A 16,046-nucleotide genomic window follows, 5' to 3' on the forward strand; every position below is an offset into this window, starting at 1 on the left:
TGTTATTATTTGGAAAGGAGAATCGGAGTTATTTATTCATGTAAAACATTTTTACCCCACCCTTCCAATAAAATTAGAATAGAAGGTTTGCTTGCTTGCTTGCTTGTTAAGAGAAAGCCAACCCTGGGGGAGCATAGCAGCATTTGTTGGGAGATAAAATACGGCAAGTCTATCGCTCTTGGGATAAAAAATAACTGAGAACAGATTATGGGGATGCTTTTACTGCAGAATTAGGTCTGTTAACTTTAATTAGCAGATTAATCAACCAAAGGGTGAGCTTGATTAGGTGTATTGATTATCAGAGGGCAAGCACATTAAAGACACACATCTTAAAGAAAGATGATTTGGTTTCCCTGGAATGTTACTATGCTACAGAATGAAAAGAAAAAAGTAAAGTGGACACCCCTTAAATTTTATTGATTAAATTATCTTTGCACATTTCCTTCAGTTATCTAAAAAGTGAGGTTTTACTTATTTGATATCTCTAGTGTGTTACTGTGGTAAAACAGGAAAAAGTAGGGAATGAAAGGTTAAAGGGGGTTTCTCTTCTAGCAGTCTGGTAGATTTTATTTCATAGGTTTTGTTTGTACATTCAGTATCTCTCAGGTGCAATACTATGCATGCTTAAACAGAAATCTGCTTAATCAGAAGTTTGTTAAATCTTAGCATGGTTAGACAAAAATGCTGGGGCATGCTGGGAATTGTATGATTTATTTCTGTCAAACATGCATAGGATTGGGCCCTTATTCAATTATTTGCTTTCCATGTGGTTTTACTGTATTATGGAATTAAATTATTAAAGCGGACTTCCTTTTTAGCAATCTGGAAGATTTTATTTATTCTTTGTTTACGTATTTCCCTCAGCATCTGAAAAGGCCCCATTAGTGAGGGTTTGATAGTATGCAAATATTCGTTGTTATTATTGTTATGTGGTATCAAGTCATGCCTGACTTATGGTGAGCCTATGAATAAAAGATCTTCAAAATATGTTATCAATGGCAACCCTTCCCATGTTTTGTAAATTCAGGGCTGTGGCTTCCTTTATAGTATCAATCCATCTTATTTATTTGTTTATTTAAAATGCCAATTAAAATGCAATACAAAGAAAGTACAGATAAAATACAAAACAGATAAAATACAAAACAAATCTTGGATTTAGTTTTCCTTTTCTTCTACTGCCTTTGGTATACCATAGCATAATAAACTAAACTCTAAATGGCCAATCAATTAAAAAGCATTTCATAACTTGCTTGACAAGCTTCAATTTTCAGCATCCTTGTACTTAACCTCTGATACCCAGAGCTGTAGTCTCTCTGCACAAGTATATCTATGTGTGGAGAGTAAAGCAGTAATGCATCTTGCTGCCTCCAGCCCTGACATCAGAGGGTCAAAACAAAGCTTATGCTCACATCAGTGTATCTGCATGGGCTCCATGTGTGTGCCTGGAAAGAGAACCCTTCAAAATGTAGGGGCCCTGAGCATCTAGTGAGACTTCTACAGGTGTAGACCCTGTTCCAACTTTCCAATGAAAACAAGAAAAGGGTGGAACCCACAGATACAGTCCCTCTCTCTTTCCATGCACTTGCATTCATGCATGTAGTTGTGTGCTGTCTCCCTTGAATATGGAAGTTCCATTTGGGTATTATGCTAAAGAGTCATTGATAGAGCGTTAAATTGTCTTCAGCTGGCTATTGGACAGGGCTTTTGTAGACTGGAGGACTTAGGGATGAAGTGTTGAACACCCACCAACTACTAGTGGTTGTTCCATGGCCTCTTCAATATTAATTCAATGCAGTAATATAATCCATAAGATCATTAGACAAACATTTAGTAGGAACTGAACTCTATATTGAAGCACTTGTCCATTGCACTTGTCCAGCTACTAACTACTGGCACCAGAGGGTCAGTTGTTACCCATTTCATTCCTGTAGTCTCACCATCTCATTTGTCCTTGATTTGTGTAGATAGTGCCTTTCCCCAAATGGTGCACACATACTGCAACTGCTGCATCCTACATCACAAGCACTGGTAGATTTATGGCCTGTTGTGTGAATGATGACAACTGGCGGACCTACTTCTGCTTATAATCCCACACTGTGCCCTTTTCAAAGATTTTCCCCTTCCAGTTTAAAAATGATTGTGGGCACTTCCCACATGGAAGGGCTTTGTAAATCCATAGTATGAGATAACTTGTCATGGAGATCTCAATTATTTTTTAAGAATGGAAATTGGGCAGATGGTAGAGGAAGAGAATTGGTTAGCTGGTTTGGATTGTCTACATCTATTTTGCAGATGAAATGTTGTACACTCTTATCCCTTTCCTTCCTTTTGCTTCTGCTCTCCAGCTTACAGTAAAGTTGGTCAGAAGGGCGGCACCCCTGCTATCAGTTTCCCTCAGGGGTTTGTCAGGCACTTTCTTTACATATCACCAGGAAGGTCATGACCCAACTGTTCTTGCTGCCCTTCCCCAAATCTGCAGGTTTTTATTGGTACAATCAGTTTTTTGCATAGCATGTTATTGTGTTTTTTAAATTCTTGCCTATTTGCATATTCTTAAAGCCAGCATATTCTACTTTAAAGACAGCCTAACAAACATTTGAAAAAGAAATTAGGAGACTATAGATTTTAAAAAAATCTTTCTGGCAGTATTAATATTATTTAGCTCAGGTTTCTTACCATAATTCAGGAATGGTTATCTACCCTAAATGGCAAATTCCAGCAATGCTCCTCTCCCATCTCCCTTTAAGAATGGCCCACTTTGCTTGTTCAAATTCACACTCATATCCATCTAAGAGTCCACAACTATCCTGGTAAAAAAGAAGAAGAGCCCTGCCACATGAGGCCTCCAATCTGCAGCCTAGAGAGACCAGTCAGGTGCCTCTGGGAAGCTTGCAAGAAGGGTATGAAGGCAGCGGTTGCTCCCAAGAACTCGTATTAGCAACCGACTGCCTCTGACCATGGAACAGTGCCACTAGACCACTGCCTCAGAGAGGAAATGCATCAGCTTTCATTTCATTCTCTTTCTAGACACAAATTCTCTTCCCCTTCTACTATTGACAGGAAATATTTCAACTTCCACGCAACGACATATTTTTCCCAGCAGTTGTGTTGCCCTGTCATGACCTAGTCAATCTGTGTAAAGTGGAAATTACATTTTGACATCCTAATCTCCCCACTTTTTTGCAACAGTGTCACCTTACTGTCGCATGCCTTCTTTTCCATTCACTCACTCCAGATTTTACAGAATAATGCCTTTTTGTCTGTACTTTCAGTGCCTCTGTACTTTTAACAAGCCATGACAGCAGAATTTCAGCAGGTCAAATTTTCATCTCCATTGCATCCTGCTTGTGCTCAGAAAGTAACTTTTGTTGAATTTATGACATGCAGTGTTAAAGTCTCAGTAACTTCCTCGACTTCAGAAAAAGTGTGACCATCTTTGTTCTTATAACTGACCGAGGAAAAAGTAGACGTGTTGCACTGTTCTGGCTGTTCTAATTGCTGAATAATGCTAATACTGAAAGATCCTGAGTGGAAAGTTTGGGTGTACTACTGAAGATACTCCTAGGAAAGATTTCCCTTAGTTCTGGTGTTTTCTGAATACCCCACTTTGCAAGTGAAACTACCATTCTTTTCATTCATTTTCTTCTCCTTCTATGGCAAAGATACTCAGTGCATCATGGCATGCCAACTCATTCTGGCAGTAAAACCAACAACTAGGCTCATCATGAATTCCTGTCCCCCCCCCCCTTCCGCCCAGTTCTTGTTCAGGTATCTCAGCAGACATGGCAGGAAGACTGAGTTGCTTAGTTCCTCCCTCTCACAACCCCAAGCACTCCATATACCTATGCACCTTCCTGCCATTTTTCCCCTCCAAAACTCTTTCTAAATCCCCCTTGAAAAGTGGAGTGTTACCGTTAACAATTATGCAAGGTATGAAGTAGTTCACACTTCTGTAAGTTTATGAGATGGTAGAATCTCAGGAACAAGTGCAAAAATGAGGGCACTGAGAGGACACACAAGTCCCACCTCCTTTTTATGAGCTCAGTTCACTCATGCCTTTGATGGCTCACCTTTGGACAGCTGTCTGATGCACCTCATGGAAAAATAAGCTCACCTGCAGCCTTTGTGGGACAATGCCTATAGTGGGTACTTGCTGGACTTTGCAGCAGGCACCCCCTGCACATTGCCTGTCTCAGGCTCCCCAGTCCCACACCCATGTAAGTGCAAATAATCCATAAGTGTGAAATAAAAATATTTTTTCACAAAGATTTGCAAAAATTAGAAGGAACTTTTTAATGCTTTGTAATCACAAGCAGTTCTTCAATGTGTGGCTAGAACACATCGGAGGGACTGTCAGTCACTGTCGAAACAGGGCTTGCAAAAGTTAGCTTCACAGACAACTTCTGCAATCTCAAGGAAAAAAGTTTAAAGAGGAAAAAAAGTTGCAGCAAGCCTCAGTGACTCAAGATTGTGGTGGAAATGGGTGGGGAGCCAGTGACAGCTGCTCCCAAGTATTTCACATATGTTTGGGACAACATGCAAGGGCAGTTGCTTAGGAGCCAGTTGCTTAGGAGTGACATGGGGAAGTTGCCACTCTGACCAAGTAGCTAAATTCTGGTTCCCACAATGGGGTCAGTCTCCTGGGTTTGGATGATATGAGCCCCATTGTGCATGCAACCCCTAGATCAACCCATCTGTTGCCCCCAGACAAGCCAACCCATGGGGGACTGGTTTGGGTTTGCAAAACAACAACCCATCTTGGATCGCAATGGCACAGCACTAGTCGATTGCCTCAGTTCTAATGGGTAACAGTCGAGGTTCCTGGAGCTGCTCATTTTGCCTCCATTGTTGCACCCCATTCATTGGTTTCTGTCTCCTGATTGGATCCAGTTTAAGAAACTCCTTGTTTTTTTTGGGGGGGGGTTGTTTTAAATCTCTTTCATTTGGATCTATAGATCCTCTGTTTTTGTTTTTATTTAATTCCTCCATCCCCGCCTTTCCTCTTGGCTTAGCCTCTAGTTACTCCCTCTATTTCGCATACCTTCCTCTCTTTCAGCACTTTTTCTTTAGAATTTGCTTTCTCTGTTTAACTGAAGACAGCAGCTGAAAGCATGCTTCTTTTCCTAAAGTTTTAATGTATAGAATCCACTGTCTCCCCTTCTGCTTATTCTTTTCTCATGTCCTTTAGATTGTAGAATTGCAGGTTGGAAACAACATTATTATCATTATTCACCTTCCTTATTTTCTTGCAACTGTTAAAAGGCATAAGAGACTACACATCTCCTGGTTGCTTCCATACTAACTCCTTTCTTGTAACTGTTGTTCACATATATGGAAAATCTCAGTTATAACCCTTCCATATCATCCCAGTTTTCCTTATTGCCCTCCAATATTTTTATAGTTTATTAAATGTTTGATATTATTTGCAGAAAAATGCAATGGCAGCACCAACATGTCTAGCATGGACAGGCAAAATGCCATTATTGCTTTTAAGGCTACTTGTACATTCAATGCAAAGCTTTCTTTTTAGATGTTAGTGCTTTTTATTGCTTCTAGTTTAGCACGTGCACGGACTTAGTGGTAAATTGCACCTTAATGCAATTGAAATGTCTTGTCCACTATTAAAATGCCACCTCCATGAACTTCTGGTAAACAGGCTGAAAGATAGGATCAGCCTATTTCCGGTCCCTGTTGCTTTCAGTTGTGCCTATTCATGAATCTGTTCTGCCCCATTTCTGCATGAATTCTTTCAAGTACCTGCATGTACCTTGATGCTCCTTCACCAACTCCCTGAAGCAAGGATTATCTGCTTCTACCCACATGTCTCCCAGGTCTAGATGCACCTGAAGCTTATCATGCACTTCCATGAAAAATATTAAGTTCAGGTCCTCCTGTCACTTCCTGCAGGGAAGTTCCAGATTCCCCACCAAAGGAAGCCCAAGTGAATGGATGAAGTTGGATACTCTTCTCTCTTCTGCCTTAACACCTGTCATCTCCCTCTCCTCCTTCCAGCCCCTCTTCCCTGCCAGCTACATGTGGACCAGTAGGTGCCATACCCACCAGAGCTCTTTGGGGTTGCTACCCTCTTGCCCTAAGAACAATCTGTTTATTTATTCCTTACAGTGCTGGCACAATGCCATGGATTCAGTCTGGATACAGAGCATCCAATCGCTTTCCAAGAAAGAGCAAAAGGCTTTGGAAAGAGCATTGTGCAATTTGGAAGTGGACCAAACGCAGCGTAAGCAACCACTGTCGCTCCAGATCCATGGAGAGCCATGTATCTCTTGTCTTCCTGCCCCTACCAGGAGAGACACTGTGTGACTCCTGACTTCTCTGCATGTGTTATCTCACTCCTCCAGGCTGTTTGTTGGTGCCCCACTCCAGAAGGGGAATGGGAATGAACAGGGAAAACTCTACAAATGCCATTACATGCAAAGCAAATCGGGCAGATGCCAGGAGGTCCCTTTGCAAAGTAAGTGCTTGACAGGGTGGAGTTGCAATGGAGGAAACCTTTGGAAATAGGACTCATGGCTTTACCTCTGGAGCACACACACAGGGCTGAAGCTTTCCCTTTGGTCTACATTCCCCCCATGTGTTGTGCAAGAGCAGAACTGAGTGCAAAAAATAAGGAGAATGATGCTGAACCCAAAGTATCACTAGGTCAGCATTCAGTTCTCAGTGGGCAACCAGATGCTTATGGAGTGCCCAAAGCAAGACATGTGGGGTTTCTGCTCATGATACCCAGTGAAGCGTATTTCTCTTCCTACTGCTCTCCACTTCCAGAGAAAGGAACCTGTGAAAGAGGGATGGGGAGCTCTCAAAACTACTTGTCCTCATTTTACTGGCTCAGATTTATAAATATGTGGAACAACCACAGATCCTTGACATAAAGTGGGTGGTTCATACCTAATGACAACCCATGGCAAATCACCATGATGGGTTATCGTTAAGCACCAAGCACCCATGATGAGACCAACAGATGACCAGGCTCACTATGGGTGTTTTTCTCCCGTTCCTCCCACTGGTATTGCCGAAGACACTGTACAGAACAGCAAGCGTACTCTTTCCGATAACTGTGACTGCAAGTGGCCTGCTGAGGCCATCAGACAGTCCCCTTTGTGCCCCAAAATGCCTCATCGGGTAGATGACCCTGTGGAGCACAACAGGAACAAAGAAGGCAAAGCTATCTTCTGATGGAGCCAAGTGGGCCACAATTCTATGCAAGTTTAGAGAGGAAAAGGGCCTATAATTCCCAGCATAGCTGAGGCATGCTGGGAGTTGTAGCCTTTTTTTTCCTGTCAAAATGTAACCTCTGCCTACTGCTTAATACAAGTCACGCGTTAATTCAGATCTTTACCCTGTGTGGCTCTGAAAAAATAAATTGCTTCAAGAAAAATTAAATGTTCTCATATATGTGTGTGTAAAAACAAAATCTATAAAACAAATAATTTGTGACATGTACATAATAGCAGTACAATTCTCAGTTGTTCAAGGTATACCATGCGTTCAACAGAGTCTCAGCAGGAGAAATGAATTCAGAAAACCCACACGGTGCTTTCAGACCTTCTTGCTGGAGCTGCAGCTTGGCCTGTAAAACTAGAGACACTCCCAGTCAACAGGTGCAGGCCACAGGCCTTCTCCCTTCAGTGGACTCTCCTGCTGGCTGGGCTGACTGGGCCGTTTGCCCCTCAGGACCACATGGAAAGGTCTGCTCTAGGGTGTAGGATTGCCCCCTTAGAAGTGGTAGGGAAAGAGGGACAATTAGCAGCAGTAGATAAGAGTCTGTGTAGGAAGAGAAGTGAAAGTCAAGAGAGACACACAAGTATTTATAGTCTCATGTTTTTTAGCAAGCTATTAATATCTCACAGAGACTGTTGGTTAATAAGATAACATTTGCTGGTGCTACTTTACATTTTCAAATATCTTGACCAGTTCTTTGACAACAAGTTTCCATGAGTCTGCCAGGATATGAGATAAGGATTCTTGAAATAGTATGTACAAAGCCCTTTGAAAATACACAGACAAGTGCTTGTGTGTTTACTTGTCCCTATGGTACAATGGGGCTCCCTCCCATGTAGTTAGTTAAACATGTTTAAAATCAAGTCAGCAGGAAATCATAAAAGTAAATATGTGTGGGATTGCACAGTATAAATGCCCTATATGTGGCAATAATCACCTTCAATGTGTATCTTTTCCTTTTAGTGCCTGCTGATGCGCTGAACATGTCCCTCAGTTTGTCCCTCTCTGCCAGCGACTCCCAGTTGTTGGTAAGCAGCACTGCTTGGAAATGGTCTTTCTTTTCTTTTTCTCTTAAGATAGTGGCAAAAATGTTATTCTGGTTTTGTTCTGTTTTACATTTAAGGGTTTTCCGTTACACTTTACTATGCTGTGTCATTTCACAGATTTATGAACTGCCTCAGGAGCTTTGGCCATTGGATGGTCTAGAAAGACAACCAATAAAATGTTTAACATAAAAGGCGCTGTTTCATGGTTCTGCACAGCCCTCCTTGTAGATAATATATCACTGAATCATAAAGTGAAAGCCAAGAACACTATTCCAACCCACCATCCAACTTTTCCTTGAGAAGCTGTCAGAACAAATGCAGGCAAGGCCCTCTGTAGCTCAGAAAACGAATGGATTTGGGAAGCAAAACAGCTCCAGGGTGATAAAACTTGGACTACTGGGTGTTTCCAGACAAAGCTTATATTCTGGAAATCTCTCAGCCTCATTGATGCAGATTTAGAGGGCAGAGGGTCAGGTCAGTTATTATTATTTTCTCATACCCATCTTCCATCCATTTTCTTTTTTTCCTTACCACACAAGATTTGATATGGAACATAAAGACGGAATTCCTTTATGGTACTTTCTTACTAGTAATTATTAGCACTAGATGCCTCATGTCTGAAATGACCCACAATGGCTTTGACAATGAACAAAATTCCTGAAAGGAAAAGGCACCCTTTCAAAATACAAACAAACAAACAAAAAACAGTATCCAAATTGAATCCTGAAGCAGAAGAGAAAAAAAATTCAGGTGCCAGAAAAAGCTTTAATATACCCAACTCATTTTGGAAGGGTATTTCCTTTCACAGGGGTTGCAAATATAAATTTATTTTAAAACATTTTAAATGCTAAAAATTCAAACAATGCACCTGAAATTCCTAGAATTCCTAGTTTTGTATCCACTTGTTAGTATATGAAAATAAGTCACCCATGGATTAATTCGAATTATAATATCTTTATATTAACATTTGGGTGAGTCCTTTTCTTATACTAACAGATCCACTATAAGAATGTATATTTAATTTTTATTTTACTGCCCAGAGAGGTTTGCCTATGGGACAGTATAGAAATGAAATTATTATTATTAGTAATAATTTAATACCTATGGTTTGTCATTGGTAGGTATTTGAGATGCAGTTGTTAAAATTAATTATTGCAACTTTAAATATATTTTTATAGTTTTCAGCAGGTTTTTAAAAAATATCAGTGCATTACAGTGATATTTTAATTGCAGCCAATGAGGAAAGCAAGATCTTTCATAACACATCAGGTTTATTAAAACTTTTCCTGGCACTTCTTTTTGTGATACAAACAGTACACTGCATACACTACAGCAATACAATTGGAATTGGAAATTCCTCTTGCAGGTTCTGCTGTCTTCCCACTGACCCATTCCCTCCTCCAAACAAACATTTTTCATCAGCCTCCCATCTCACTAAGGCTGCATACTCACCAAGCTGGGATTTACTTTCTACCAGGGCTCAACACCCAGAACCTTGTCTGATCAATGCAGGAACATGTAAGTCAGCTTAAAAGAGAGTTTATATGAGGAAGTGCAGAATACATTTGGAAAACCAAAGCTGAATAATTAATTCCCCGCTCATCATACCAGAGTATAAGACTTTCAAGTCAAATGGGTGTGTGGTTTGAACCACAACCTATTTTATTAACATAGCTACTTAATCCAACCACAGCTAGCCATTTCCCCTTGGTTCCACAGGCGTGTGGTCCAACAGTGCATCAAACCTGTGGGGAAAACATCTACCTCAAGGGCTACTGCTTTCTCCTTGACCAGAATCTGAGGCTGATAAAGCGCTTTCCTGAGCATCTGCCAGGTGAGACCTACAAGGAAGGAAGTCAGACACCACCAGTCAGATGACAGTATAAGGAAAAGGGACCCAGAGTCAAGGAACCCACTGGCCTAATTTTCTAGAGCAGGGGTGCAGAGGCTCATTCTCCTGATGGCTGCATTGGCTCTGGGCCACATGCCAACAGTGGGCAAGGCTGCAGCATAGAGTTGCCAGGGCCACCAACACTGCTGGGAGGCAGCCTCAACATGTTTGCCTGGACAACCACACATTATTCCTACAGATAAGTGTCCATACGCAGACACATGCCCAAAGCCAGAACAGACCCCTCGTCTTGACTGCTGCAGCAGCCAAGCGGGTAGCAGCCTCCAAGGAAGCCCAGCTCCGCATACCCCTCACCCTGACAGGGAAGAAGAGGGGACCTCCAAAAGAAGGCAGGACTCCAGAGGGACCTCTCCTGTCGGGGACGGGGAGGCCTTGCAGGACCAGTCTGTCTTGCAGGTTGAATCTGCTCCAAGGCCTGGCGATTCCTCAGTCCTGTTTTAAAGGCTGGGTGAGGAGACAAGAGATGAGGTCAACTTATTTGGATTGGGAAGTATCAGTTACTTTTGAGTATGTGAATGTGTACTGCCTACTTTCTGTGTTCCCCTTTTTTACTGATAGAAAATCCATTGGAGATGCTTTTTCCAGTCATGGGTGGGGAGAGTGCAGTGATGGAAGCTTCACCTATCGAATTCCTGCCTGTTTCATAGCTTTCAAAACCATAGGGGCCCTCCTTGTTCAGGAGGGAGGGTGGGGGTCCTCCTTCAAAAATCTTTATCTGCTTTTTCAACTGCTGTTTCATTCTCTAGAATGTCCAAAACGGCCCACTGACATCGTTCTCCTGATAGATGGTTCAGGGAGCATTGACAGAAATCAGTTTATACAGATGAAGACATTTATCTCTGAGGTTATAAAGCGCTTCCAAAATACAAGCACGCAGGTAATGCTGGGATAATGGGTGACAGTTTGTTTCTGTACTTTCTTATTTTACCAGAATAAACAATGCCTCTGTTTGTGTGCACATTAGGGTTCTGCAAGATTCTCCCATTATGTGCTCCCATTATTAGATTTTCTTCCTATTAATTCCTCACAATGTTTTATAGTGTCCCCTCTAATCTCCTAGGGCTTGTGTCTCTGTGTAAAGGACAGAGCTGTCAGTCATGTTATTTGTATAAAATTTATAGTCCTTGGAGAAAAGATCCACACTCTGAAAATTTCAGAATTTCATTTTAAGTAACTTTCTATCCCCTAGGCTTTACAACAGATGTATAAGACCTACTGAATTATGAAAAGCTAACTGAGCAGTCATTAGGATTTCCAGTCACCAAACGAGCTGTTCTTTAGTGGCTTGAGTGATTTTTTTTGACCCTCCCAATATCAGAAATGGAATATATTAATGTAAATGGAGACAACATTGCTTTTTTTGTTTAATATATTTTATATTGCCTGCTGAGTTCAGCTTTTCCTGCCACTACATTTGGGTTCTAGAATTTGATTCATGGTATTTTTATTCAGCCAAGAGTTTAAACATTTCCTAAAATGGAGACAAATGGATGCATTTGACATATATTTTGCCATTGATTATGGATCTAAATCTTTTCCTGTGTCTACCAACTCTCTCTCTCTTTCTCATTTTAGTTTGCCTTGTGCCAGTACTCAAACTTCTATCAAGAACACTTTGACTTCCTTACATTCCAGAAGAACCAAGATCCTGATGCACTAATTAGGAAAGTGCGGCAGCTGGGTGGAACAACGCACACAGCTACATATATCCAGAGAGTGGTGTACGTAATTTCCTGTTTGTTTGTCTGGTTCAACATATGATATTGGTTGCTTTCACATTAACTCTTTAGTCTGGAAGAACCATCTTTCATTCACAGACCTTCTAAAGATTATTGAGATAGCATGACATTGTACCATTGTATCCCATAGTTCTTTGTATTGTCCTGCCTTTTTCAAGTGTGATATGTGGTGGCACCTGCCATACCACTGTGCTCCCCTACCACACCACCTCATTCTTCCAAATGCAATTGCAGCACCATCCTGTCCAGCACTATTGAAGCTTTTCTGGGTTATTGTATCTTTCCTTAGAAGCTTCGCTCCTGGTAGTTCCTTTCTAATTCCTTCCTGAATATTTCCAGAAAGTATAAATTGGCAGTATCTAGGGCTGATTCTTATACAAACTCAGGAAACGTAGCATTCCACAATGGGGAGAGAAAGTCACAGAGTAAAAGTAAAGGCAGTATAATACCAAATTGGTTGGTATGTTTTTTTAAATATATGACTTACCCCACTGTGTCTGCATATCTGAAGTTCAGAACCACAAATAATTTTAAAGCAATGTCCAGAGTTTTCTTGAAACTTAAGAGGTTGCTTAAAAATTAAGCTATATCCTATAATGAGGTATTTGCCTGCTTACTATTACCTGGCCAAGATCTGGAAGTTAATTGATTTTATTATTACTATCACCACCACAACTACATTTCTTTATCACTCATAGCCAAAACTTTCTGGGAGGTTCACAACATTAAGTCACCCATCCAGATTTTCAACCAGGCCTAATCCTGCTTAGTTTCCAAGAATAGGAAGAATCAGGCACTTCAGACTGTACATAAGCCATTTGTATTCATTTTATTCATATCTTTTCATTGTGATTGATTTACATTTAATACTTGTTTTACTGTTTATTCAATTCTTATTTGTGTGACATGTTTTTAGAATTTGGAATGAAGGAAAATGTTTAGCTTGCCATTTCTTGTTCACATTTTCCTAGACGTGAGCTTTTTCTCCCAGAAAAAGGAGCCCGCCACAGTGCCTCTAAGATTCTCATTGTGATAACAGATGGAGAAAAATACAGAGACCCCTTGGAGTACACCGATGTGATTCCAGAAGCTGAGGCAGCTGGCATCATCCGCTTTGCCATTGGGGTGAGAAAGCTAGCAAAGAAATCCTCAGAACACTAGACAGAAATCAGAGCAGGTGTCAGGATGAGAGTTTCACTGACCATGGAAGTGCCTGCAGAACCAGAAACACCTTTACAGGTGCTGGCAGGGAACAGCTGAGGAGCAATTATGCAAGGCAGCCGGAAGGCCTGGAGACCAGCATAAAAGGCTTCCCTGCACAGCTGCTCTTTGCCAAAGCAACTCTGTTGTACTCTGGCCCTTCATTGCTCTGCCTGCCCAGTCCTTGTCTCCAGCTGAACCCTGAACTGGTTGGACTGTAAAACCTTTGGAGTGTATTGCTTGAATCTGTTGTCTCTCTGGCTTTGACCCTGGACTGTTACACAAAAGTTCCTCTTGTTTCTAACCCTCTGAACCTGCTGCAGGATTCTGCCCTGCTCCTGTGACCAGGTCCCAGCATTCCAATCACAGTTGTTTGCTGCCCTTGTCCTGGAGCTTACAGCAGAATTGAAAACATGAAGAAATTATTACATGATTGGAATAAGCTAGTCAGCTTTTTTTCCCCTGCTTTTTCACAGCAGTTTGACCTGGAGGTAGTAACAGGTAATGATTATCTGCAGGCTGTGAAAAGCTTCACATGTTCATTTCAGCAGATCAAGCAAGCAGTAAAAGCAGAACAAGCTGAGCTGTTTTCTTCTGATCAGATGGCAACTCTGAGGTTAAAACAGTTGAGAGAATGAAAAGAATAGAATGAATTGTGCTTCCTCTCAAACATTCCATCAAAACTCTTTTCTTCAATGGCACTCAGGGTAGCTTACAATAATAAATGAAATTTGATTAAAATATAATAAAAGAGAGCATTAAAATGCAAGCAAGGGCAAAATGAAAACAGCACCAAAACCAACAGAAATGCTTACATGCCAAAAACCTCTTTGGATAGAATGCACTTTGCTTGCTGGTGGAAGGACAATGGAAGGGGAGCAAACACAGTTTTCCTTGGCAGGGATCTCCACAGCCGGGAAGTGGACATGAAAATGTTTCCTCAGTGCACAGCTGCTGTGAAAAAGTCAAACTCCATGTGAGGCATAATTAGGAAAGTAATTGAAAATAAAACTGCCAGTATCATACTCCACTTAAATCTTTGGTGCACTGCAGTTGGAGTATCATGTATATGTCTGATTATTATAGCCATTTAGGTGCAAAGTTGGAAAAAGTACAGAAAAGGGCAACTAAAATGATGGAGTTGCAGCAATCTTTCCTATGAGGGACTATTACAACAGCTAATACTATTTAGCATAGATAAATGGTGAGTAAGGGGAAACATGACAGAGATGTTCAGAATGATGCATACATGTGGAAAAATGGAGAGGGAGACATTTCTCTCTCTCCTATAATACTAGAACCTGGAGTCATTCCCTGAAGGTCATTGGTAGGAGATTCAGGACAATAAACGAAAGTACTTCTTTACATCATGCATAGCTAAACTAAGGAATTCACTGCTGCCAGAAGTAGTGATGTCCACCAATTTGGACGACTTTAAAAGAGCTTGGACACATTTATGCAGAAGAAGGCTGTCAGTGGCTGTTAGTGTTGTCTGCTATGTGCTTCCCCTGTTATTAGAGGAGCACATCCATATACAGCCATTGCTGAGGACCTGGGACAGGTGGAACTCTTGTACCCATCTGTCTGAGGGATTCCTAGGAGCAGTGGGTTTGCTACTGTGCAAATGAGCCGCTGGACTGGATGGATCATTGGACTAACCTAGCACAGCATTTCGCAGGGTCTTACTCTTTCCCCTTCAGATCCCTAAAAAGATTTCCCCAGAGAACTTGTCAGCCCTCTTGTTCCTCTTCTTTTCAAACTCTTCCTCAGACTTCTTGCCTAGTGGAACAGAAACTACTTATTCAGGTTGAACAGCAGCCACAAAAGACTATGGGAGAAGGAAGAGGGGGAATTCTGAATCACTTTATGATTAGAGGCAGAGTTACAAGGCAATCTAGACAGACCCCAAGCACACAACAGCATTGCAAAAAGAATAGTTTTGAATGTCATCAGCTTCACTACTGGAATACATCTCGACCTTTGCTTTGCTCCTTTTCTCACTCACTATAAAGGTAGGGAAGGCATTCAGTGAAGGCAGCGCCTTTCAAGAGCTCGTCAGTATTGCCTCTGCACCAGCCTCAGACCATGTCTTCCGAGTGGACAACTTCGATGCTCTCAAGGACATCCAGAACCACCTTCAGGATAAAATTTTTGCTATTGAAGGTACCAAATCCCGCAGGTAGTCCTGGAGGCCAAGATTTAATGCTAAAATCTGCGGCACTGATATGCAGTTGTTAGACTGGACCTGATCCAGTTCAGTTTTATGGATTTAGTCAAAATATTAAGGGAGGCACTTCTAGTTTCTGGATCTCAGGGTATAGCTCCCACAAGCGTTATTTCATGTAGGATTATTAGCTATTCTATATGAGGAGTGAACAGGGGGTGGTATATGAGAAGGAGAGAGGAGAAATAAATCTATCTGGCCAAACTTATCTACTGATATCTACATCCTACCATTTCTTTCTGTTGCATCTAGATTTAATCATATTTGGAAGGGAAACCTATTGAAAATATTAGGACTTAAAATACCCATTCAGTGGGTCTAGTCTAAGTATACCTGGGAGCTTCTCTACATGCAGTATTCATAATTCTTGTGATCCTTCTCTCATGCAACTCTGCAGGACCTTTTCATTATGCTGCCACCCCACCCCGCACAGCCTCTCCTGTATTTTCAGCCATTTTTTGCAGCTGTTTTAGAGCAAGGAAAATCCGATGCTAGGAATTTCAAACCAGAACAAAAACTCAATGAAAAGTCACAAATCCTGCTATATCATAGTGCCACATTGTATTAGACTGACAACATAGCAATCCAGCTACTTTTATCCTTATGCCAGACTTTACCCACCTTGCTCCAGCTGTTCAATTTGGCAGAGGAAAACCTCTTGCATCTGTCAGGTTTCAGAGTTTATC

General features: G+C 41.3%; 1 protein-coding gene across 1 annotated transcript in view; it reads left to right on the forward strand.

Moving 5' to 3' along the window:
* The window catches only part of ITGAD (integrin subunit alpha D), a 33,068-nt gene that overhangs the window by 419 nt on the left and 16,603 nt on the right, over nt 1-16,046 (forward strand). The window contains exons 2-9 of the mRNA XM_044447832.1: nt 6,124-6,238; nt 6,360-6,472; nt 8,203-8,267; nt 10,005-10,119; nt 10,944-11,074; nt 11,773-11,918; nt 12,908-13,061; nt 15,149-15,299. Of these exons, the coding sequence (XP_044303767.1) occupies nt 6,124-6,238; nt 6,360-6,472; nt 8,203-8,267; nt 10,005-10,119; nt 10,944-11,074; nt 11,773-11,918; nt 12,908-13,061; nt 15,149-15,299 (990 nt within the window). The remainder of the gene's footprint in view (nt 1-6,123; nt 6,239-6,359; nt 6,473-8,202; nt 8,268-10,004; nt 10,120-10,943; nt 11,075-11,772; nt 11,919-12,907; nt 13,062-15,148; nt 15,300-16,046) is intronic.

This window comes from Varanus komodoensis, unplaced genomic scaffold (assembly GCF_004798865.1).
Source record: "Varanus komodoensis strain SLA01 unplaced genomic scaffold, ASM479886v1 scaffold53, whole genome shotgun sequence".
Taxonomy (NCBI): Eukaryota; Metazoa; Chordata; class Lepidosauria; order Squamata; family Varanidae; genus Varanus; species Varanus komodoensis.